Consider the following 25,737-nt stretch of genomic DNA (forward strand, 5'->3'; position numbering starts at 1 on the left):
AGACTGGTGGTTGCCAAAGGGGAGGGGGTGGGAGAAGGTTGGACTGGGAGTTTGGGAGTAGCAGATGCAAACTGCTGTATATACAGGATGGATAAACAAAAAGGTCCTACATGGGACTTCCCTGGTGGCGCAGTTGTTAAGAATACGCCTACCAATGCAGGGGACACGGGTTCGAGCCCTGGTCCGGGAAGATCCCACATACCAGAGAGCAACTAAGCCCGATGCCACAACTACTGAAGTCCATGCACCTAGAGCCCGTGCTCTGCAACAAGAGAAGCCACCACAATGAGAAGCCCGTGCACCGCAACTAGAGAAAGCCTGCGTGCAGCAACGAAGGCCCAACGCAGCCAAAAATTAAAAAAAATAATAAATATATTTATTTTTTAAAAAGTGGGTGTATTTAAAAAAAACCAGAAAGGTCCTACTGTAGAGCACAGGGAACTATATTCAATATCCTGTGATAAACCATAATGGAAAAGAATATGAAGAAGAATGTCTATAAATGTATAATTGAGTCACTTTCCTGTACAACAGTAATTAACACAACACTGTAATTCAACTGTACGTCAATAAAAAATAAAATTAAAAAACAATTGCCAGAAAAATAATCACACAAAGGGGACTTCCCTGGTGGTCCAGTGGTTAAGACTTTGCCTTCCAATGGAGGTGGTGAGGGTTCGATCCCTGGTCAGGGAGCTAAGATCCCACATGCCTTGTGGCCAAAAAACCAAAATATAAAACAGAAGCAATACTGTAACAAATGCAATAAACACTTTAAAAATGGTCGACATCCAAAAAAACTTTAAAGAAAAAAATCACATAAATCAGAAACAAAGGAAACATAATAAAGTCCATACATTAAAAAAAAAAAAGAGCATGGGTTCGGGTTAAATCGCAGCTTCCCACTTACTTACAGCTGTGTAATTCTGGGCAACTCACATAATGTCTCCTCAGACTCCTCATCTATAAATGGGAATGGTAACAGTTCCCAACCTCATAGCGTTGCTGTAATCCATAAACACGGTTAAGTGCCTTGGTAAATGTTTGAGGCTCTCTGGCTATTGTGAATTAAAATATGTCAATGGCTTCTGGCCATGTGATTTATAATAGTTTGACATTTAACCAAATGGTAAAAGTATTCCATTTATTATTCCCATCTCTTTTTACCCCTTACCCTGTTTTGTTGTTTATGTTTTCTCCCACCACAGAGTGTTAGTTCCAGGAGAGTAAAAGCTTTATTTTGTTCACTGCTGAAAGCAATAGCACCCAGAAAAGTACTGTACATATGAAGCCCTCAGTAAACACTAGCTGAATGAATGGTGCAGACTGTCACAAGGAAAAATACACCAAAACTTTCATTATAATAAAAAAGAATAGATAAATCTTTCTCTAGTGGCTTCCAGTCAAGTAATTGAAAACACCATATGCTATAATAAAAACATAAGTAATTTATTAAAATTTGAAGGCAAAAACATAATTTTAAAAGATTTATACCTATGTTAGGCGTGATAGAGTACAGATGCTTTCTTGAAATTCACAATCAGATCCAAGAGTATCACTTTCAGAATGTTCTAGTAGACTGAGTTTACTTTTAGTTGTCTTTGATGAAACAGTCACTATTCTACTGTCTTTCTTAACAGAAATGTGCTTTTTCGAAGACTCACTTCTAATTGGCTTATTAACCAAAGAATTATTTTGCCCAGTTCCTTTGCTTTTCTGCTTTACAGGTGAGTCAGAGCAGGAATGCAGGTCCTTCCCAGGTTGTTTCTTAGCAGAGTAGTTTTGGGTATATTCACCTGCTTTGGTCATTTTCTCTGAAGAAGACCTGCTATTTCTAGATAATTCCTCTTCTTTTCTTTCACTTCCAGTTCCAGAAATGACGTCTGCTGAAGAAGAACATGTTCTAGCAATGAAATCTTCAAAAGACTCCTGCCGCTGCTCTGTGACTGGGACCCCCAGGTTGTCTTTGGAAGTTTCTAAGGCCTCCTGACTAGAGACTGGGACATGGAAGGAGTCGAGAGGCAAAGGAATCCTAGCATCACCTGCAATTTTCTGAAACCAGGGGGAAAAACAAAAGACAAGACAAAAATTCAGTGATGAACAAAGCCAACCATTAAAAAGTAGAGTTCAAAACTTCACTGTTACTCTGTGATCTTATTATTAACACAGTTAATTGATTATCCAGAAGATTTCAGAGCCAGTGTTTTTCTAATTATATCTTGCCAAGTGATTCTCAGCTTAACCTAGCTATATCCAAGGCTATGTCCGCTCCATTTTCAGACTTTGGTGATTGGGGTAGTTATTACCCATTTCCTTTCCCTCACTAAAAATAAAACCCTATTCTGTAATATAATTAATTTCTTTTCTATCCTCCAGGCACATGTAAACAGTATATAGTTTGTGACCAGACTGTGTTCTCAAGCTGTCAGTTCCCAAGACCAGTCTGAGATTGGTTGATGGGGGCTCCAAGTAAGGCTATAGGAAAAGCTGACAGGTTTTCCCCTCCCATTCCCATAACCAGTGACTCACTGTCATATGTTACCTATTAGCTATGTCTGGATTACTTATTTTAAAAACTGTATCAGTATGTGTACCTTCATTAGTGTTCCTTCATTGTAAGCTGACTGCATACAAATAGAAACCTAGATAAAATATGAATAGAATAGACATTTATACAATTTAAAATCTGGAATATTTCCTCTAATGTTTTCTTTCTTCATTAAGGATAGTTTGCTTTAACTCATAAATTTTCTAAAGAACTTCCAGTCTCCTTATTTACAACAATACAGTATCATGAAATGGGCACACATTTACTAATCTCAGATTTGGAAAGGATTCCAGAATCTTCTAGCTCCTGAGCATGTGAACTATCAGAGACTGATCATTATTGTTTTCTCCCTGACTTGGTCATTTCCTTTTTGCTAATCACTCTTAGACTCCTTAAGTGCTGTCCTCTCCACTTACTTGGAGATTTTGCGTTAGTCCTGGGGCACTCTGCTTTGATTCTGATTTTTCTTCTTCAAGTGGCTTCTTTTCTTCTTTAGGTGGACTACTAACAGTAGAATTCATCTGGGGACGACCTAGTAAATGAAAATCTGACTGCTCTATACCAGCCATTGTGGCCAGCTGCCCAAGCCTGGACCAGAGGAGGAAAGGAGAAAAGACAAAGGTTATTATAATCACAGAAGAGCAGTTTAGATTTCCCCAGACCTACAATCATGAAATACTTCTAAAATCTTAAAAGCTAACATCCTACTCCAGACTACAAGCCTCTCTCTCCCCCAAATTCTCAGCCCTTTCCAGATTCATCCTCTAGGAGACATCCCACTGTCTCACTAGCAGCTTCAACATGTACCATGCACCCCGTCCACTGCCTGTCACACCTCCATTCCCACACTTCTTTACCACCTTTCCTCCAGTTTCCAAGAATGTGTTTGTCCCTTCCTTCCCAACACCAACTCATTCACTGACAAAACACCACTCCATCAACTATCAATCTCCACTTCCCTCTTCCAGCAAAATTGCTCCCGGTTGAGAACCACCGACCTATATCTTCCCTGCAGATTAATAATAATTTTTATGTCTAAGGCAAAAATAACTTTAACTCAAACTTATCAAACAAGCAAAATAAGTGAAAGATAAGACAATTCTTATGCATTCCCGAATATTTTCAATGAAAACTGCTTTCAATTTAGTCCTTACAAAAAACTATACCTACTAATTACTCTGTCTACAGGTTACTCTTTTATACTGGGCTCCCCACTCTACCAAAGCAGGCCTCCCTATTTGCATTTCTTAAAAAATTTAATTCCTCAATTTAAAAAGTCAACTATATTACCTATAATTACACTAAATATGGCCACAGAAGTGATGAAAATTGCTCCAGTTCCTCAGCAAACTACCATTATAGTCGCAAAGAGAAGAACGCCATGAAGAGAAATGAACTAACCCAGCATCTTTAAGGAGGTCCAAGAAAGCATGGAACTTGTGAAAAGAATTCTCAGTGCTGCCCAAAACACCTTCATCATCCAGGATCATGCTTGTCAATGAGTGGGCATGAAGGGCTTCAGACAAACAGAAATTTATATTTCTTAACTGGGCATTTTCATGTTCCAGCTATAAAAGAAGACGGAAAATATCTGACATGATTTTTTTCTCATTGTCATCAAAAGTAGTCTTGCCTAGTTTCAAGGAACAAAACTAAAACACTCAAAATGTAATTAACCTAACTCTCCACCAGTAAATACAGAGACCATATCACATAATAACCAAAACCCACAGGCATCCAATAAAGTTTCTTATATAACGCTTAGGTGGTATATAAATAAACCAAAGTTACCGTTTTATTAATGATCTTTCACAAAAGATCACATTTCTAACTGGTTCAATTCATAACGGAGCCTCATTCCACATTAGAAAATTACCTGCTTTAAGTTTCCCTTAAATTAGAAAGTGAATTATAGAATCTGATCTGAACAAAACATATTACAACTCTGCTGAATGTTAAGAATTAACTTTAGTGAGCAAAATATCTAATGCTTACGTTTAAAAGTCCTAAATCATACCCAACCCAATTTATTAAATGTACGATCACCAATATTTTCTTTGGCTTCTTGAAAATATTCACCCCCGTGAACTCTTCCCCTTCCGCTCATCATCTATGCACTTAAAAGTCCCTATAAGCTCAACTCTAGTATTTCTCAGAAAGGCCGTTAATGTTCATGATGCCCCTTTTGCCTTACATGAGCAGGTGCTCAACATTTATTGAATGAGTGTCCACCAATCCAATGGATGTACTTTCAAAAATTCCTCCCTACACTCACCCTGTGATAAATTATATTTCGATAGAACTTTTTAGATTATGCCCTGCTTTCATGCACATTACCTAATGTAATTCTCATGGTATATATGTATATATGGGGTTTTTTTGTTTGTTTTTTTTGCGGTATGCGGGCCTCTCACTGCTGTGGCCTCTCCCGCTGCAGAGCACAGGCTCCGGATGCGCGGGCCCAGCTGCTGCACGGCACGCGGGATCCTCCCGACCGGGGCACGAACCCGCGTCCCCTGCATCGGCAGGCGGACTCCCAACTACTGCGCCACCAGGGAAGCCCCCTCATGGTATATATTTTTATCTTTCATTGCATTCTTAGAAGTTTTCCAACATCTTAAATTTATTTAAATGATTCACTTTGCTAATTCACTGCCAGTACAGTCTCATCATGTCTTTTATGTTACTGTATACACAATATATGCACAAAAAGTGCCTTCTTGAATCAAAGAATCATGAACAGGAAATACGCTAATGTCATATAAAAGCACACACACACACAAAACCAGATTTTCACATTTTTAAAAACATGCTTTCTGGAATATAGATCATATGATCACTAAATACCAGTAAATGCAAAACTCCATATGATACAACCAATTTGCAACATATTACAGTTTTAAAGCTTACAAATTATGTGTATATGGCTTAAAATCAAATCAAAATAAAACCAAAACACTCTCAAAAGCAGAAGAAGAAACTTGTTTACCTCACTGACTCATTTATCAGCCTTCAGTCTTATTACTCTTTCCTCCTTTAACTGCTTTAGGCACTCCTCCAGGTTTTCCTAAACAAACAGAGTAAATGTTATAACTAATTTGTAGTATAATATCCAAAAGCCTTTCCAGCTATTGGTCTCATCAGGATTTAGGGGCAGAGCCAGAAGTGAACTCAGATTTTAGTCTGCTACTGGTAATATCATACCATGCTAGTGAAATGAATTATCAAAATCTATCAAATTAGCATAGTAAAGATTTATTTAAATTCCACTTTTTCCAACATAAATTTGTGGCAGCCCACCATAAAAGGCATATGCGTATAACATAGCAAGTCAGAAATAAGAAGACCAAGAAAGAAAAATTCTATTTTTATTTGTGGGTCTCTTTATAGCAGTAAGTCCTATTAATGAACATGTTTAACATACCTGAATTGCATAATTGCAGATTCAAAAGCATGTTTTTAAAAAGTAATCACTTTTAAAGCAATTTACAGTCAAGCACTGTTCCTGGAGTTCCCTGGGTATCAAATAATCTAATCATCAAAACACTAGGAGGGGGCTTCCCTGCTGGCACAGTGGTTAAGAATCTGCCTGCCAGTGCAGGGGACACAGGTTCGAGCCCTAGGCCGGGAAGAACCCACATGCCGCGGAGCAACTAAGCCTGTGCGCCACGACTACTGAGCCTATGCTCTAGAACCCACGTGCCACAACTACTGAAGCCTGTGCGCTAGAGCCTGTGCTCCGCAATAAGGGAAGCCATCGCGCCGCAATGAAGAGTAGCCCCCGGCTCGACGCAACTGGAGAAAGCCCCCGAGCAGCAACGAAGACCCAACGCGGCCCAAAATAAATAAATAAAATAAATTTATAAAACAAAAAACCCTACGAGGAAAGAATGATCACTAACTCCATGTTATTTTACAGATGAGGGAAACAGAGGCAGAGAAGTAGAGTAAGTAGAGCAGCACAGCCAAGGTCACACCACTAAGTAGCAGAGCCACACTGTGGACTCAGGAAGCTGGGTGCCATTCCTGCTCACAGAGGTGGTAGTCTTCCCATTCACCAAGGTCACTGAAATAAAATGAACACTGATAAACTCTATTAGGAGTTTTAGGAACTAAGACACTTCGGTCCTTGAAGTGGGGACACTGCTTGCAATAGGCAGAATTCTAACAGAGCCCCTAAGACTCCTACTTACTGAAGTACACAAACCTTCCACTTATCCAATCAAACTCTAAATCTAGGTGCTGTAGTGAAGGGATTTTGCAGATGGAATTAACGTTCAAAATCAGTTGATTTTTTTAAGATAGGGAGATTATTCTAGGTGGATGTGACCTACTCAGGCACCCCATGAAAAGGACCTGAACTCTTCCTGAACTGAAGTACAAAAGGGACAAAAGGGAGACTCTCCATTGCTGGCTCTGAAGAAGTCAAATGTTGCAGCAGGGAAGGCAAGCGAGAGGCCTCTAGGAGCTGAGACTGTCCCCCGACTGACAGCCAGCAAGGAAATGGGGACCTCTGTCCTGCAACTGCAGAATCTGAATTATGCCAACAAGCCGAAGAAGCCTGGAGGCATTCTTTCCCAGAGCCTCTGGATGCTAACACAGCCTGACTGACATCTTGATTTCAGCTCTGTGACCCACACAAACTATGGTGAACATCCAACGTTTGGGGCTCAATGTCTTACACTTAAATTTCACATGCTTTAACACTCTCAGGAGGGAACTCACATGTTCCCGTGTGTATCTGAGCAGGAAACCCAGTCACGCTGTGCCTGGACTTCTGACCTGCAGAACTGTGAGCTAGTCAAATAGGTACTGTTTTCAGTCAGTAAGAGTGTAGTAAAAGAATTAATATTCTACTCAACCTCCAGGTTCGTGAACAAAATAAATGACTGTCATTGTTTTAGGCCACTGTTTCGGGGTGGTTTCTTATGCAGCGATAAACAATCAGAATACCTATACTTATGAAAACAGTACGGTATATTTATACCTTTTAACTGCTCTGAACAATCACTTAAAGAATGAGGAACTCTATTATATGCCATCATTGGGAGAGGAACTGGTATCACTTTCTGGAGAGTAGCTCTTGGTACCTAACAACAATCCTACATCAGGAGTTTGCCCTAAGGAAAGCAAAGATGTGGGCAAAGATTTATCTACCAACATGATGTCATAAGATTGTTTATAACCAAACCCTAGAAGAAAGCTAAGAGCCTCCAAATTGGGACTGGTTTAAATAAAAACAGCTCACCGTCTGAAGGAATGCGCTATGAAGCCACTAAGAAAAGAATGACAACAGGTCTCAACCAGAGTTAATGAATGGGCTTCAGGAGTTCTACATTCAAAATGTATCTGTGCGTTTTTCCTGGGAAACGGTGCATAAGCTTAATCAAATTCTCTGATGTAGAAGAGTATTTAGTGACATGGCAAAATATTTTTGATACTTCTTTAAGACAAAAGAGCAGATTAGGTGTGTGTACATGCAGAGGTGGCTTTTATTTCCTTCAATGAGTTGTTCATTGTTTTCAAAAATTTGCTCAATGAACATATATTTTTATATTCAGATCATGTTTAAAAAACTGACAGTCTAAGAACTTCAAATTCTTTAATGTTTCATTACTAAAGCCAGCCAAGTTTTCAATGGGGAAAAAGGGGAAAAAATTGCAAAATTCCTCTACTTTCAATATAATGGTTCAATAAATCTTCTAAAACCGATTTTAAAGAAATTCTAAACAAATGATCAAACAAACAAAAATACCCTCACCACAGTCAGAGGAAAGTAGAGTAAAACATCCTGACTGGTTCTAAATAGCACATCAAAGTGCAATTACATGGAATAGTTTCTCCCTCTAATGGAGGGAATTAGTACACAGTATTAAATTTTTGTGAAAAACTGTGTCCTCTTACTACAAAGTATTCATAATTCATGTCCCTTACATGGAAATATGGAACCAAAAAAGTTAGAAAGTAAAATTGCTTGATATTCTATTACTTAAGTAAACTAATGATAAGGCTTTGGAATAATTTTCCTTCCTGTCATCTGCTCTCCTTCCTCCCTTCTGTACACCGGCTAGGGTGATTTTTCTGGGACAAAGCTCCCATCGTATTGGATATCAAATTTTATGTTCACCTTTTCTTCATTTAACATTGAAATCAATCATTTCTCATATAATCAGGGGATTCATAACCTTGATTTTTTTGTGTGGGCTACAAAATATTCCACTGAGTGGGTTTACTGGTTAACCATTTTACACATTTAAATTCTTTCCAACTTTTCAATATTATCAGACAAAATAACCGTTTTTATGCATGAAGGCTTTTTTCCATATTGAGAATAACGTTCTTGCAATAAATCTATAAAAATGAGTTTGACGTCAAAGCAAATGCACATTTTTAAGGCTCTGAGGTACCTATCTCCAAACTTCTTTCCAAAAGATGTCTGAGATTTTATACTGCCATCCATCAGCGATGTGTCACTTGGTATATAACCTCTACTATAACTGTTGGCTTACCTCCTCACGTAGAGTGCAAGTTATCTGAAGATAGGGGGTGTATTTTATTAAGTGTTTATTCCCAGCACCTGTGCCTAGCACAACGTAGGCGGTCAATAAATAATTGCTTAATAAGGAAAATCCCTGCCAATACAAGATGTATGTGTGTGAAAGACAGACTGTGTGTTTTTCTCTAACTGGATAGATGAAAACTTGTCATCTTCTTTAATGTGCAATTTTTTTGCTTATAATTAGTAATTAAATTTCTCTTTTAGATTGTATTGTAAAAATTCAGACTCTGAGGCAAATGGGCCTGGCACTACCCATTAGCTATATAACCTTGGACAAGTTCTATAACTCTAGGCCTCAACTTCCTCATCTATAAAATGGAGATAAGCTCCCACATCACAGAGCTCTTGTGAGGATTACATGAGTTAAAACACATATAAAATTAGAAGAGTGCTTGGTACACAGCATATGTTCAATTAAGGCTGAACGAATGAACATGTGAACGCAAGCAGTAGTGAAGGGCTTAAAATGAAATAGTCTCATCCCACTCCCACATCCAGCACTCAAGAAGCGACCGATTCTTTACTCAGGCTTTTAATTGTAAAATACGATAATGTGTACTGAGAAGTGCTCAGGACAAAATTGTCAATGTGACAAATAAAAAAAGAATACTTACATAACCACTACTCGAATCTGAAAGTATTGATACTTGTCAGCATCTCAACCCCCCCCCAATATCCTTTTCTCATCACAATCTCCTTTCCTCTTCCAGGCTAAACACCATCCTCACTTCTTGACAATCATTTCCTTTAACCTGCATGCATCCCTAACAAAAGAGTTTAGTTTTGTCAACATCTAACTTTATGTAGAGAATCATAGTATATGAAGTCTTTTCTATCTTATTTCTTTCTCTCAACATTGGTTTAAAAAATTCATCCACATTGCTGCCTGTAGCTCTAGTTCATTCAATTTTATTGCTGGATAGTTTTCCCACTGTACGAATACACAAAATTTATTTAATTTTTGACTCTTAATGGACATTTGGTTTGTTTTCAGTTTGTGCTAATGCAAATCACGGATAGGAATCCTGCTGTACTGGTTATTCTGATGCATTTACACAGGGCGGGGGTGAGGGCTGCTGGCTCGCAGGCTATTTATATACCTTCAGTTGATGGAGAGTGCTAAATGCTTTCCAAAGTAGTTGTGTCGATTTATACTCCAGTATAAACAGGGTAGAAGATTCCCATAGTACTCCAGGTCTACAATACCTGATACTACCACACTTTATTTATGTACTTGTCAAACTGATTGGCATGTAGTCTCATTGGTTTTTGACTCACTTTTCTCTTATTACTTAATGAAGTCGTACACTTTTCTGTGTTTACTGGCTGTTTGGATTTCCTTTTGCATGACGTTTACGTCAACTATTGTTATTTTTTATTATTTTTTAATTATTACTTATTTATTTTTGGCTGTGTTGGGTCTTTGTTGCTGCGCGCAGGTTTTCTCTAGTTGCGGCGAGCAGAGGCTACTCTTCATTGCAGTGGCTTCTCTTGTCGTGGAGCACAGGATCTAGGCACGCAGGCTTCAGTAGTTGTGGCACACGGGCTTGGTAGTTGTGGCCTGCAGGCTCTAGAGCACAGGCTCTGTAGTTGTGGCGCACAGGCTTCGTTGCTCCGCGGCACGTGGCATCTTCCCGGACCAGGGCTCGAACCCGTGTCCCCTGCCTTGGCAGGCAGATTCTTAACCACTGCGCCACCAGGGAGGTCCAACTATTGTTATTTTGAATTCTTCTCCATTTCCAAGTAATACTCTTACATGACTATTTTCTCACTAAATTGGAGGCATTATCTGTTCATTTTCTATTTTACTAAGTAAGGGTTTAGTTCCTTTACACTGTTTCCACACTGCTTAGTAAAGTTATGTCATCATTAGTTATTCCACTGCTCAGGATCTCTTTGACTTGTAGTGATATACTTAAAAACCTAAATTGTTGATCAACTATAAATTCTCTCAACGTCACGCTTTGTAAAATGAGGACATTCATACCATCTTTCCTTCTTTCTACCTCCTGTCTACCTTCCAAACCTAGCTTTTACATTGTCAAAGTTGAAATTTATATTCTGTTCTATGTGCAGTTAAGTCTTCTGTTATTTGAGAGTCGGTAGGGAGTAAGGTTTAAGAGAACAGGCAGAGAGCCTAAACTCAAAGCCTCGATCCAACCCTAAATTAGGTACAGCCTGGGCAAGTTCCTTCCCTGTTTTAGCTTCCTTTTCACAAAAGTGGGAATGCGGCTTCCCTGGTGGCACGGTGGTTGAGAGTCCGCCTGCCGATGCAGGGGACACACGTTCGTGCCCCGGTCCGGGAAGATCCCACATGCCGCGGAGCGGCTGGGCCCATGAGCCATGGCCGCTGAGCCTGCACGTCTGGAGCCTGCGCTCCGCAACAGGAGAGGCCACAGCAGTGAGAGGCCCGCGTACCGAAAAAAAAAAAAAAAAAGAGTGGGAATGATATTAGCACCAACCTCATAAGGCTATTCAGAGGATTAAATGAGTTAATATATGCAAAAACACTTAGAGCCTAATATATACTAAGTACATACTAGTACACAGTACATTTCAGTACATACCAAGTTAATACAAATACATACTAAGTATAGGTTAGTTATTTGTTATTACATGCAAGTTGACAATAAAACCTGCAAACCGAGACAGTATTGCCATTAGTACGATTAAATTAATATTGCCCACTGCAGATGTACTGTCTCTGTGTATAGACTACACCTCGTTCCATACTGTGTCAGTGTCACTGCCCTTGTACAGGGTGACCACATACCCCAAGCCGCCTTGGGCTCTTCCAGTTTATACCTGTTGTCCTGATGTTACAGCATTAGAGCACCTCCTTACACTTCTGAAGTGTTCTGGTGTGGACAACAAATTAGATAGGTGGTCATTACCCCTGTGTGTCACTGAAAAGGGGGACATCTATAGTGTCAAGTTTAAGTTGTTAAAAATCAACCATAGCTTAGTTTGCTTCAGGTTTATGTCCGTATAGCCTTTTCTCCTCTGGAGTTCAAGTTCCTTCTCCTCTTCCTCTCCCTCCTCCCTTCCAACAGTGCCTAATAGCTAGGAAGTACAATATGCCTCAAGGTGTTTCTAAGCTCTCAATCACACAATCAACAGAAGCCTCTCCACTCTAGACTATCTCTGCACCGAATCCCCTAGTACCCTACTTCTTGGTTTATTGCCTCATATTGCTGGATTCTTTCTATAAATAGCTTAAGGTGTAGCACAGGAGGTCAATTTTTCCAATATCTTTGTGTACAAAGTATCTTCTTCAGCCTCCACTTATGACTGATAGTTTGGCTGGATACAAACCCCTAGGGTGAAAATTATGTGCCTGAAAAACTTTGGAGGTATCTTTCTAATGCCTTCCAGGATCCATGGTGCTGATGATAAGTATGATAAAGTCAGATTTTAACTTTTTTTTTAGGTGACCAGTACTTTTCTCTCTGGAATGGATGTACCCTCTCAGTATTTTATTGTATGTTAATTTATTTTTTCAGTATTTTAATGTTTCACAGTGAAGGATGCCTAGGTATGAGTGTATTCCTGTTTATCTTGCTCAAAAATTGAGTAACTATTTTCAGTCTGAGGCCTGATGTCTACTTTCAGCTGTGGGGAATTTTGTTGCCCTTTGATAGCTTCCCTCCATTTTTTTTTCTGGGTCTGGAGTTTCTAATAGTAACATGTGGGATCTCCCAGATGCAGCCTCTCTAACATATTGCTATCACATTTTCCACTGTGTCTTTCTTTTTCATATACTGAGAAATTTTTTAAATTCCTACTGAATTTATTTCAGCAACCATATTTTCATTTTCAAGAGACCTCTCTTGCTTTCTGACCATTCTCTTTTTAATTAACACCCTAGTCTTATTTTATAGTTGCTAGCTCTTTTTAAATCTCTCTCAGGATACTAATTAGGGTTTTTTCTTAAATTATTTTGCTCCCTAAATTGTCCCTGGTCCTACCAGGATATGTTTTCACTCTTTTTTCCCCCTCTCTCATGTTGTAAGCTTTACTCAACTATCAGGCAAATGACAGTTATTTTCTATTTAAGAATGAGTGCAAAAAGCTCCCTGAAGTCAATGACTGATTGGTTTCTTATGCAGGAAAAAGCGGGGAGTAACTGTAATAGGATCTCCCCCAAACACAATTTTCTAGGGTGTAAAAACTCACACTAGCTGCCCTAGTTCGCCAGTTTCACTGTTTTCAAAATGAAATCATCTCATTTCAGGAGTGTGAGGGCGGGGCTGGGAGTCCACTCCTCCAAACACAACCCTTCAATGAGCTCCCCTATTTCAGTCACACTTTTAACTAACTCCACCCTCTCTCCTACATGGCCATCTGAGCATGGGCCTACTTCTGCAGGTGGGGTCAGAATCCTCCTCAGTTGCAGGTGGTCGCTGTGCATATTCTAGGTGATGCTTTTCCTCTGTTCTACTGCTTCAGTTTCACACTCTTCCACTTGTCTTCCGTCTTTCAAAACTATGTTGAAATCTCTTGATTGTTGTGGGCTTATATACTTAAACACTTTGATACCATCATTGTAGTGTCTCGTCAAAACGGAGAAGAGCTAAAAGGGTTCTCAGTGCCTTCTGAATCTGCTATTCTGTGGTCCCAGTGTTTAAACTTCTTGGTCTTCCCCAGTGTCTATCATTGCTTTTAGAAATACAATCTCCTGGTCTACTCGTGAAGGAAACGAATACAACACATATAAAATGACAAGGAATGCGGGTAGATGCTCTAGGGTCTTCTCATACTCTGCCATTTACTAATAAACCACTACCTGCTACAAATTGTAGGTGCTCATTTATAAAACGAAAGGGGGTAACTCTACATGAACTATAGATTTCTCCTACTCTAACATTTCATAATTTTCTAAGTTCTTTTCTTAAAATTTCTCTATATTATCATTAATTTTAATTAAAAAAATAAAAATCTAACTTTCTCTTTTGAAAATCAAAGAGTTAATTCCCATAGTCTACAATAATGGGATAATTAGTTCTGAAACCGGTCAAGTTTCATACGAAAAGAAAATCATATTAAATAATTTTAAAAAATTAAACATGGACTTTGTAGCACAAAGACAAGGTCCCCCCCAAATGGTGTTCCTTTATTTACTAGAAATGTTCAGCTCTGCATTAAAGTTGAAATAAAATAAATATATTATTTTTGAGGTGCAAAAATTTCTTATAAAAATCAATTTTTCTTTTCTGTCCATACAAACAAAAGTATGGAATGACATTAGAGGTCAGGTTTATTTGGTAATATAATGTAGCTTCTTGATATTTTTTATTTTAGGAAAGGAGAATATCAAAATCAAAACTTTTTTCAACTTTACTTTTATTTAAAATGAGGCCATATTTTCCTCTTATTAAAACAGAGTTCAACTAGAACTGTCAATTTTCTCATCTGTAAAACAAGAACACTGAATCAGCTGACTATATTCATTCAGAACTCAATTTCTTTATCTTATGATCACTACGGTTCTCCCTAAATCTAATATACTAAGGTTCTAAGGAAAGGAAATATATTACTAACGACATGTTTTGATTTTTATTTCTTAGAGTTCAAATGTCCACCATTCACCTTGGTCTAAGCTTAAGGAACCATTCAAGGGGATACAATGAAGATGGGAGGAGAAAACAGAACCCTCACACAAGCTGTGGCATGTTGCAATCAGGCTGCTGTTTGAAAAATAATCTTCTCTATAGCTTTAAAGTGATAACTTTGTACCTGCAATGCTTCTTGTTTCAAACTGGTTTTCTCTGGCTCTTCCTGAACACTTTCTGAGGAATCATCGACCTCTTCGATTTCTGAGGAGGAAGGACTCTCCACTGTCACAGTCACAGGAAATTCTGATGGACCTGAGTGTCACAAGAAGAAGATAGGAAACCACAGAGCTGTTAAACTAAAGTGCAAAGAAAGAAGACAAGATTGTATAAAAGACAACACAAGCCAGATACCAAATATCCAAATATTAGAGGACATTTAACAAAAGTGATCTGAGGTATCATTATTTATAAACATCTCTCACTGCTCCATGGTCTAAAAGAGGCAATGACTAAGTAAAATTACAGGAACTTATTTTTGCTATGTTACTGTACAGACCTCTGTTGTACATGGTTAGGATTAGTAATGGGAATTGCCCATATTATTTTATTAAGTTTCTTTCACAGAAGCCAAGTGAAGATCCAAGGTAAACATTTTTTCTCAGATCAACTTTATACTGCAAATGAAAAATTTATTCTTCACCATCAGACACAAACAGTCTGGAAGAAAATGTAGTTTTACAGAGGAAAATACATCAGTAAAGGGACTGATAAAGAATCAGAAGAATAATCAGAAAGTCAACATATCTAAGCTGGGAATAATAGATGTTAGAATTTATAAAAGTAAATCACACACACATACATAACTAAAACTGACCCATCAGAAATTTCATCTTCTCATCACCCTTAAGCCAAAACTAGGGTAACAGTAATACAATTCTCCCATCAAGATTCACTGCCACTGCAATGTTGTTCAACTGGACATTTCCAAACATTTAAAACCTGACCTGGCCACAACCCCATAAAAGTCTACAGATCATAAAGAAGTGTGCTGGGATTATATAACCACGCAGAAGACAAGTCACTAGGACATCATTCTGACAACAAGCAGCAAGCCCTGCAGCACAGGAAAACCCTAACAGGAGAACGAGGCGCACACCCCTCTCTCTGGGCATGCAAGGGCAGGACTGACACCCAAGATGCTCTTCTCTCAACCTCAGCAGTGGTGCCTTTCACAGAGCAACTACGCAGTCTCCCAGAACCACTGGGAAGGAGAATCTGATACTGACAGTATTAGCTTGCCATGAGGCCATAAGCTAGGGAATGTGTGTGGCCTTGGTGAGAGAGCAGAGGTTTGGGAGATGTTGCTTTATACTGGCTTTCAGATCAGGAATTTGTACACATAGCCTGCAAACAACGTTTCTTGCAAACATATGAACGTTCTTGAGTATGAGAGCTCCATGTGAGGGGTCAGAAATGGCAGTCAAGTTCGTTTCACGGGTAACAGCTGATTTGCGGACTGGACAACAGGCTTCCTTGTTTACAGACAAACACAAGGCTGCCAGTTGTGTGCCAAATCCACACAACTACACCGTTGCATTGGGAGAGCGGCCAAACATGTTTTACATGATTTATTTCAGAGAGGGAAATGCTTCTTGTAAGACTCTGTCAGTTTAAAAAGCAAGAATGACCATCTACCTTTCCCAGTTCAAGCCCTATATATCATAAATATGATAGCTACACGCCAGCAACGGATTACATACATCACGAGCTTTGATGAATGGCAAGCCCCTAAAAAGATATCAACAAAACAAAGTTAGATCTTGATGTAAATACATCACCAGTTAAACCCAGTTAATACAACTATTTAGTATTATGTACAGTTTCCATATAGAATTGTGTATAAAAATAAATAAGCTCAAAACAAGGACCTGGAGGGCTCTGCTATGGAGAAAACTGAACAGAATTCAGCCGACTGGCTTGGTAATAACTCTCTGAACTGCTGAGAGGCCCCTTCAGTTCCTATGTTCAGGATGCTTGAGATTTCAGTCTCACTTCTTTAAATGGTGATATTAATCATTCTCTAATTTACCACCCTGTATGAGGAGGATGGACCTGAGATTAAGTGTCTCAGGAAGAAGCTAGGAAACCACAGAGTTGTTAAACTCAAGTGCAAAGACTGGGGATTCAACACTATAGTTTATGCAACAGCAATTCACATCATCATTTGGTCATATTCTTTCTACAAAACAAAAGATGCACTCACATGTATTAAAAGACAAAAATTAACTGCCATCTGTATCAATATGTTAATGTGCTTCAATCACATATGTTTTCATGAAAGTTTAAACATAAAATCACCTTTAAGATCTTGGCCATGTAATCTGCTCCCTGCCATGTCAAATTATACCCCGTGAAGCTTACTGTCTTAAGAGTGATAGAGTTCTTTATACCTTGACAAGTAACTAAAAGGAAAAAAAAAACCACACACACAATAAGATGAAGAGCCTATACATTTGTCAATCTTGACTTATTTGCTTTTCTTGAGTCAATTGGAGGTTTACAGCCACATTCTTAAAATCATTAACTACAATCTTCCCAAACAGGTAATTGATGAACTGATGCATTCTAAAACTTGTCAGTAACAAAGTGTTATTCCAGTTTACAGCAACAGTTTAATTCTATTCAGTGCTAAAACTGAATACACTGGACACTGCAAACTTTCTTCCCAACCACTCAGTAAAGTACTACATGCTTTTGAGACAAAGGAAAGAAAAGAAAAACCTAAAGAGCGTAAGACTTCCGATTTTCATTTCCAATGATACATGCCAATCTTGATGATCAATCAGTGATGTAAATGTCAACTATAAACCCAGTATTTTATTAGCTGCTATGCAGTATACTAGAGCAATAGAAGAGCGAGGACCTCAAACCCTCTGTTCCCTCAAATTGAAAGGCAGGCTTCCTTACCCCTTCAGACCACTACTGGACACAGGGAAGGCACACTAATGTTTCAAGACCCTAATCAAGAGTCACCTGCTTTGTGATTACTTCCATGACACACCCTCACCGACACCACTAAATTTGCTGCTCCTATGGGACGTTATATGTATTTCCTATTTAAACACATACCACAGTGCATTATAATTATGATTGCAGATAGATGTCCTAACAATTTAAAGAGAATGATGACTTTTTTGCTTTTTTTTTGCAGTACGCGGGCCTCTCACCGTTGTGTCCCCTCCCGTTGCGGCGCACAAGCTCTGGACGCACAGTCCCAGCAGCCACGGCTCACAGGCCCAGCCGCCCTGCGGCATGCGGGATCCTCCCGGACCGGGGCACGAACCCGCGTCCCCTGCATCGGAAGGCAGACTCCCAACCACTGCGCCACCAGGGAAGCTCAACTTTTTTGCTCTTTACATCTTGCTATTTCCCTTCCCATAATATTTCTTGAAGAGAAACCATAAAAATATAAACAAACACAAAAAACAGAAAATATACAAAACGTGGTTTGTGGCTTAACACAAACTTAAATAAGATTAATTCTGACAGTATCCAGCATGACAAACTTCCATGGTACAAATGAGAATGGACCAAGGTTTGAGCAGGTACAGGAGACAATCCAGGCATGAACAACACCAAGAAAAGGTAGACGTGAAAAGGTAGACAGACATGGTGTGTAGGAAATCACGAGACCAGTCCGATGGGAAGAGACTTAAACAAGACTGAAACTCACTTTCTAAACCTCCATCTCCAACTGGAGAAGTCACAAGACACAGGTGCACCAAAGAAGCCAATTATTCAATCCCTTTAATGGGGAGGAACAGTTTAAACTTTTATTGGTTTCGTTTGCCCCAAAAGCACCCCAAAAGCAACTATCAAATGTTGGGAGGACACAATGAAGGCTTACCTTTGTTAACATAGTTAAGTCTCTCTTTCTCACAACTAGCCCACTTAGCTCCACGTTCCTTAGCGCACCCGACGCACTTACACAGCATTTATGAGCTTTACACAACTGCAAGGTCACATCTTTATTCCATATCGCAGGAACACGACTTCTGTAAACTTTATTTCTGTCACAACCTAAAGCAAAATTATTGTAAAATGAGTGGTTTAAACCATACATTTTATCATCATTAAAAAGCATCTAAATAAAAACAAAAGCATCTGCTCTGTGCTAAGGATTAGAAACGACTCCTGCCCTTAAAGCCTTCATTAAGGAGGGACATGTATAAACTCAAAATTTCAATCACATGAGATAAATAAACGTAACCTTTATACGCAGAGGCTCCTACGGAGGCAAAGAGTTATGTCTAAGTGATGGCTTCATGGTAACCCTGAAGTACAATCTAGAAAGATGAGGCTATGCAGAGTTGGAGTAGGAGGTGCATTAACTGCAGAGGGAACATCTGTGAAAACATACTCAAGCCTGACTCCTGCTGGGCACTGTAAATGCTGCAGGTGGGGATGACTACGGGCCAGGGGTCCAAGTACAAGTAGAGACAGAAATGAAAATAGAGATGTTGGCCGAAGCAAGCCTGGGAGAGAGCATGGCTTGTATCCCACAGGTGATGAGGCCTGGGGCTACCACTGGCTGAGTAAGGGTGCCTCCGCTGATTAGAAAAAGGCACCCCGCTGCTGAAGGACCAATTAGATTAAGGGAGTGATCACAAAAAGCTCCCCTTCTTCATGGCAAAGAGCCCTATGAGGCTTGGCCAAACACAGTTCAGACTACACGCCTCTGTGCAGAGCACACGCTGGGTGGCTAGTATGCACTAACTCTGTGTGGGCAAGCCATTAGCAGCATTATTTTAAGCACATCTTTTTATGGTAGAAGATCACTCAACACGAGTAGGCAGATGAACTTAGAGAAACTGAACCCAGGGGCCGCAAAACCACCCAGGAGTTTCTGCCACAGTCTGGGCAAAATGTAATATGGATGAAGAAGCAAATTTAGGAGGAGGCCAAAAGCTACAAGCTGGACCCATTGGATGGAAGACATAAAGAAAGTTCAGTGAAGGAACTCTGAAGAGAATGGGCTCTACAATAAATTTTTCTTACATTCAATGTAAAATATTAGGCAAAATTAAGTACCGTGGCCTTTCAGGTCCCTTCCAGCTCTAATTTCTTTTGATTTCTAACTTACTACTCTGGTTAAGTAAAGTCCCTTCAGAGGTACAGAACACTTCTTATACCTGAATGGGATGCAAAGAATAATCTGACTTCTCTTCACCAGGGGATGAGCTGAACTGTCGTTGCAGAAGAGGTAACAGATGGTGTGAACCCCAGATCCTAGAAAAGGGCCAGGCACACGATAAGTATTCAGCTTTTCGAAAACAAATGAACAATCATTTCCTCTCCCAGATCTTCATACCCTTCCTCTGCTGGCTACTTTCTCTCAGCTTATAAACATCCTCAAATATACCCACTTAAAAAACTCTCAGACCTATGATTCTTTGGATATTCTTGTGGATAACCTAAGTCTCTACCATGCCTTCAAACACCTGTCCTCCCAAAAGCCCACATCTGTACCTTGGGCCCAGACCTGTCTACCAGGCCCCTCTAAAGCACTGAAGATGAAGTAAGATCCTCTCGCCACCCCCAATCCCTTTCTACTGTGCTCTGTATCTCTCAAAAAGATGCAACTGTAAACTGTCACCCACGCTTGCTGCCCTCCCTTTTCTAACTGGTCACCAGGCCTCACCCATTCTCTCTCAGATCTGCAAAACCCGATCCCACCTTTTATAACTTAAGTGGGACCCTCAGATTACAATTCACCCTGCACCCAATCAACTGCCTTCCACATGGAGGTCCAAGTGAGCCTCTAAACCAGAATTCCATTTCACTGTCCTTTGGTGTTTCCCGCAGCCTTCAGGATAAACATCCAAACTTCTGACAGGACAAACAAGGCGCCTTTCTGTTGGGCCCCACTGAGTTTTCAGTATCAACTCTCATTTCTTTCCCAAACCCTGAGTTCCAGTCCTGTACATTAGTTTTGCCATATTTTCTTACATTTCTCGAACTTCAACACACACTGCTTTCTCCTGCCACCCCAGGAGCTTCTACATATCCTTAGAAAGGATGGCACTTCCTCCAAGAATCCTACCCTGAACTTTCCCTTCCAAGTTTCTGTGCTCTGCAAAGGGGAAAGATGGCGGGGAGGGATACATTAGGAGTTTGGCATTAACATATACACATGACTATATATAAAATAATCAACAAGGACCTACTGCATAGCACAGGGACCTCTACTCCATATCCTGTAACAAACTGTACGGGAAAAGAATCTGAAAAGGAATGGATATATGTATAACTGAATCACTTTACTGTACACCTGAAACTAACACAATATTGTAAATCAACTATCCTCCAATATAGAATAAAAATTAAATTAAAGAAAAAAGAGATTCTGTGCTCTGTAGCAGCAGAACTCACTTCTTCCAGAGCACTGACTCCTGTGCTTGTGTTTACTTGCTGCCCAGTAGAAGGGAAGATTGCCTAGGGCAGAAGCATCGTCTCCAGCAGCCCTTGGTTCTGACAACTCATTCAAGTGCCAGGATACTTTACACACATAACCTGCTTCATTAATTCTAAGAACCCACAGAAAGAGTGGTTTTTAATGTCAGTTTACAAGTGTGGGGATTGTAGTGCAAAAGAAACCTGTCCAGGCCACAGAGAGCATAAGCCCTGGAATTCAAACCCTAAGCTGCCTTCACACCGGTGCTCTTTCCACTATATGATACAACTATTGAAAAAAAATTTTTTTTTTCCTGAGCCCTGTTTGAATGGAAAGGAAATGAAGCTGGGATATATCCATTTCCTAATCGCTTTGGTGTGTACCAGGCAAAGTCATTCAACAGACCAGGTAACATCTGTGCAACAATTAACGATGCTCCAAACTGTGCTAAGTGTTCTACTTTGTAGAGTCTAGAAGCATTAACACAGTGCATCCTTGTAACCGCCACGGAGCCTGGGTCCTGTTAAGCCCATGCTACAGATGAGAACACTGAGACCTTGAAGCCTTAAGGCACTCGGCCGGGGTCACCGAGCTGGCAGGAGTCCTAGGCCGCACGCCCCGTCTAGTGCACGCACACCCGGGCACTGGGCACCGCTTCTAGTGCCCACCCTCCACCTTTAACCATTTAAAACCCCGCTTCTCAGCGCCCACACGAGGGCCCCTGGAAGCGGCAAGTACAAACCTGTCTCGACAAGCCGTGGCTGGAAGAAGCTCTGGATACAGATCAGGGGCAGAGGGTGCTCAGGAGCGGCGCCCAGTCTACCCCGCGGAGGCGGTCGGCCTTAAGTCCAGCAGGCCCTCCCTCAGGGAAGCCCGCACGGAGGGCAGAGGCACCGAGTCCTGCAGTGCGCACAGGTCCTCAGAGCGCGAGAAGGAGTCGGCCGCGCTGTCCGGGCGCAGCTTCACCGAGTGTTCATGGCCTGAGCGCGGCCTCGGGGACGCTGGCTGCAGGCAGGATGCCCACACCCGCCTGTGGGTCCCGGCTCGCCTCCCGGCCCCTCGGGCGCCCACCGCCCGGCGGCTGCGGCCCGGCGGCTGCGGCCCCGCATCGTGCGCAGGACCGGCGTCGCAGCCAGAAGACATAGGGCCACGGGCCCCAGCTAGGCCGGGCCCTCCATGCCGCGCTCTGGAGCCCACGCGCGGCCTGCTGTTGGCGCGGGCATCAACGCCCTCCCGAGCCGCGGGGTTGCGGTTTAAGCCTCCGGGCGGGCGGGCCCGTGGGGGCGGGGCTCGAGGACTTCTGCGGGCTCGCCGTGCGTCCGCACGCAGACCCGCCTCCCATGACGACGCGGCCTGAGGAGCAGCACGCAGACCCGCCTCCCATGACGACGCGGCCTGAGTAGCAGTGTCGGCAGCTTCGAGGCTATGGCAGCGCGAAAGGTAGGAGGTGTGGAGAATTTGGGGTTTCCAAAAAGCGTTTGCTGACTGATCCAAACAAAAGTGAGACATGGTTGTATCAGCGCATTTTAAAAGTAAACTCCCGCAAAGTGTCTGTGCTCGCCCCGCCCAGGAGAGAGCGTGAACTCCGTGAGGGACGCAGGAAAGGCTGAGTGAACGTCTGCCTGTGGTCCCTTACCTGGTGCACGGGTGTGTGAATTTCTGCGGAGAGCTCTTAATTTCTGTCGTTTCTGCTGACTTGACACGGTGGTTGGCAAACGGTGACGTGTTCCGTGCATTCAGGACATGATCGTGGTTCCTAATAATCACTTTGTTTTGTACTGACACCTCCACAGAGAATTTACTACTGAATATCCACTTTACAGAAGAGAAACTGAGGCGTAGGAAGTGAAGTGACTGAGTAAGAGGAAGGACTCAGACATTTGGTGTTAGTAAATTAAGCCTGCAAGGAGGCCGTTAGCCTGCGGTGGCTCTAGCGATGCGGCCGCCTAGTTAAACCAACCAAAATCTAAGCCTGTCAACGCCTCAGGGTGACGAACAGCGCCGAGGACACCCAGTCACACACCACCAACTAGGCGTTAAAGCCATAGCAAATCACTCGTTTCCTTGCTTTGCTTCTGCCCTTTTAAAATAAACATCTCTGCAGCTCCTGTGGCTGGAGTGCTCCTCACCTCTTCCGCTTTGTGGTGCGTGAATTGAATCTATTTTTGCGCACATAAAGTGTTCACATTTTAAATATGCCTCAGTTTGTCTTCTAAGATTGGCCGTAGAGGTTGGATTTGTGTCCAGTTTCTAGAGCAGTGGTCGTCCTCTGGTCAGGCCTTAGGCGTTACGTGTACAACGTTCCTCTTCTACCACCACCTTCTGGATGCCTCCACCCACTACCAGCTCCCACGCATCAGTTCCCCTAGAAGTGGTCAGCAATGGCTTTTACATGCAGCGTGCTCGCATTATAACATCGCAGACACTCCTCCGTCCTCCAGCCAGCGTGTGAAGTGAAACATTACCATTCCTGTTGAAGAGTCTCTGGTGTGACCACTTTCCCAAACACAGCCACTCCCCAGCTGACCCTGGGTAACCACTCCTCTGAACTTGGTCTCCATCACTGGCATGGATGTCTTTCTATGTAGGCTACATGTTTAAGTATTCTTAAACTGCATGTCGTATTCTATTTTGTTTTCTTTTGTTACTTGCTTTATTTAGTGTTATCTTTGCTAGGTTCATCCATGCTGACATGTGAAGATCTGTCTAGTTCATGTACTTTCCTCGCTACGTAGGATTCCCATGTAGGGAAATACAATAATTTATATGTGCATTTTCCTGTTGATGGACATTTAAATTGTTTCGAATTTTAAGTATGATTTCTTTTTAAAAAATTTTTATATACTTTTTAAAGGTTACTTTACAGTTATTACAAAATATTGGCTATATTCCCTGTGTTGTACAATACCTCCTTGAGCCTGTCGTACACCCAGTAGTTTACATCTCTCACTTCCCCACCCCTGTATTGCCCCCTCCTCCCCCTCCGCACTGGCAACCATTAGTTTGTTCTCTCTGTCGGTGACTCTCCTTCTTTATTGTTATATTCATTCAATTGTTGTATGTTTTAGATTCCATATATAGGTGATATCCTACAGTGTTTCAGAGTTCAAAAGACTCTCACGACAGAAGCCAAAAGGTAAGAGCCATTTTACATGGATAAAAAGCATTTTAACTATGTAGAAGCAGGAAATGAAAAGAAAGAACTTTGCATTACATTTAATAAAAGCTTAGGGAGATCTTTGTGGTATATTAGTGAACTTATTTGTGGAAATTTAGCCATGTACATTGTGTTGGAGAGGCACCAAGAGTTCAAGAACTCTCACAATTTGAGTACACAATTGCCTTACTTGTAGGCATGGTGGCAGCCATTTACATAACAATGATTTGGAGGATGTTGTGTTAGTCAGCTCTTGCTGTGATAATGCTTTGGAACAAATCGACCCAAAACTCAGTTCCGTAAACAAGAATTTATTTTTCTTGGACCTATTGGCTAGCTGCAGTGGCTCTCTTTTAGACCTCTAGATGGCTGGTTTTTCTCCGTGTTTTGGGTCCTCTGGAGCCCAACTGTGAGGCCGCAGCTCCCAGGCCCTGTCTTCTCACAAAGTTCTCTGAAACATAAGAGGTGAGCCCAACTGCACAAGCCCACTTAAGGCCTCTGCTGCTCATTGAAGGCCATCATGTCTGCTCACACTTCATTGGCCAAAACATGTCACAGATCTAAGCTGTATTTAGAATATGTGTATTTGTTTAAAGTTGGGTGCCCTCGCAGAAGAATATTGCATTTTGGACAGTGTTACCTTAGCATTTTCATTGGCATTTGCAAACGTGATAAACGCCGTGTGCACTTTTCCACCTTTGAGAACTTTCTGAAATTGTGGGGCCATTTCTATTGGAAAAGAGGAAGGTAGACTTTAGAACTCAACTCTAGTTATGGCATTGTTGGGAAAAGAATTAATGAGATAAGGTCAATACAAGTGAAAGATTTGGGATCACATATTCATCATTAACATTAGCATTCTACAGAACATTCCTGGAGAATTGTGATGCTTGCTTTATGTGATTTCTATCATAAATCATTAGAATTTGACCAAGACACTTCAGTGAAACATACATCATACAGCACATCGCATTTTAGTTTTTCCTACCACTCCACAACTTATCATCAATACTTCACCATAACTCAGAAACAGAAAAAGAAACTGAGTGAGTTCATTGTTAGCAGACGGGCTTCACAAGCAATACTAGTGGAAGTTCTTCAGATGATAGCAGACAGTAACTCAAGCCATAAAAACAAAACAAAGAATGCTGACTAGAGCAGTTGTGTATGGAATTATAAAAGATACTGTAATTTCAAATTTCTTCTCCTTTCTTCTCTTAACTAATTTAAAAAGTAAGTGCCTAAACAATATGACTATATTTGGATTGTTCTCTATATAACATAAAAAAATATCATATATTTGATGATATGGCACAACGAAGGCAGTGAGAACGAAGCTGTGTTAGAATAAAAATGACAGTAGATCATAAGCTGAATCCGCAGGAAGAAAGGAAGAGAACCAGAAATGGTAAATAGATTAACCCGACAAACTCAAAAATATTTATTTGCTCAACTTTCTTCTCT

At 40.9% G+C, this 25,737-nt stretch overlaps 1 protein-coding gene across 1 annotated transcript; it reads right to left on the bottom strand.

Annotated features, from left to right (window-relative positions):
- Nucleotides 1–1,494: 1,494 nt before the first annotated feature.
- LOC114892173 (centrosomal protein of 78 kDa-like) lies at nt 1,495–25,000 on the bottom strand. The gene is given in 16 exon segments (XM_029216843.1): nt 1,495–2,059; nt 2,596–2,642; nt 2,965–3,136; nt 3,950–4,116; nt 5,538–5,615; nt 14,844–14,974; nt 16,752–16,800; nt 17,021–17,124; nt 18,396–18,455; nt 18,458–18,467; nt 18,570–18,742; nt 21,859–21,912; nt 21,915–21,962; nt 21,965–22,539; nt 22,753–22,931; nt 24,914–25,000. Coding segments are annotated over 16 exon segments (2,499 nt in total).
- Between the last annotated feature and the right edge of the window lie 737 nt (nt 25,001–25,737).

This window comes from Monodon monoceros, unplaced genomic scaffold (assembly GCF_005190385.1).
Source record: "Monodon monoceros isolate NGI ecotype Baffin Bay Population unplaced genomic scaffold, NGI_Narwhal_1 Super_Scaffold_12, whole genome shotgun sequence".
Classification (NCBI taxonomy): domain Eukaryota; kingdom Metazoa; phylum Chordata; class Mammalia; order Artiodactyla; family Monodontidae; genus Monodon; species Monodon monoceros.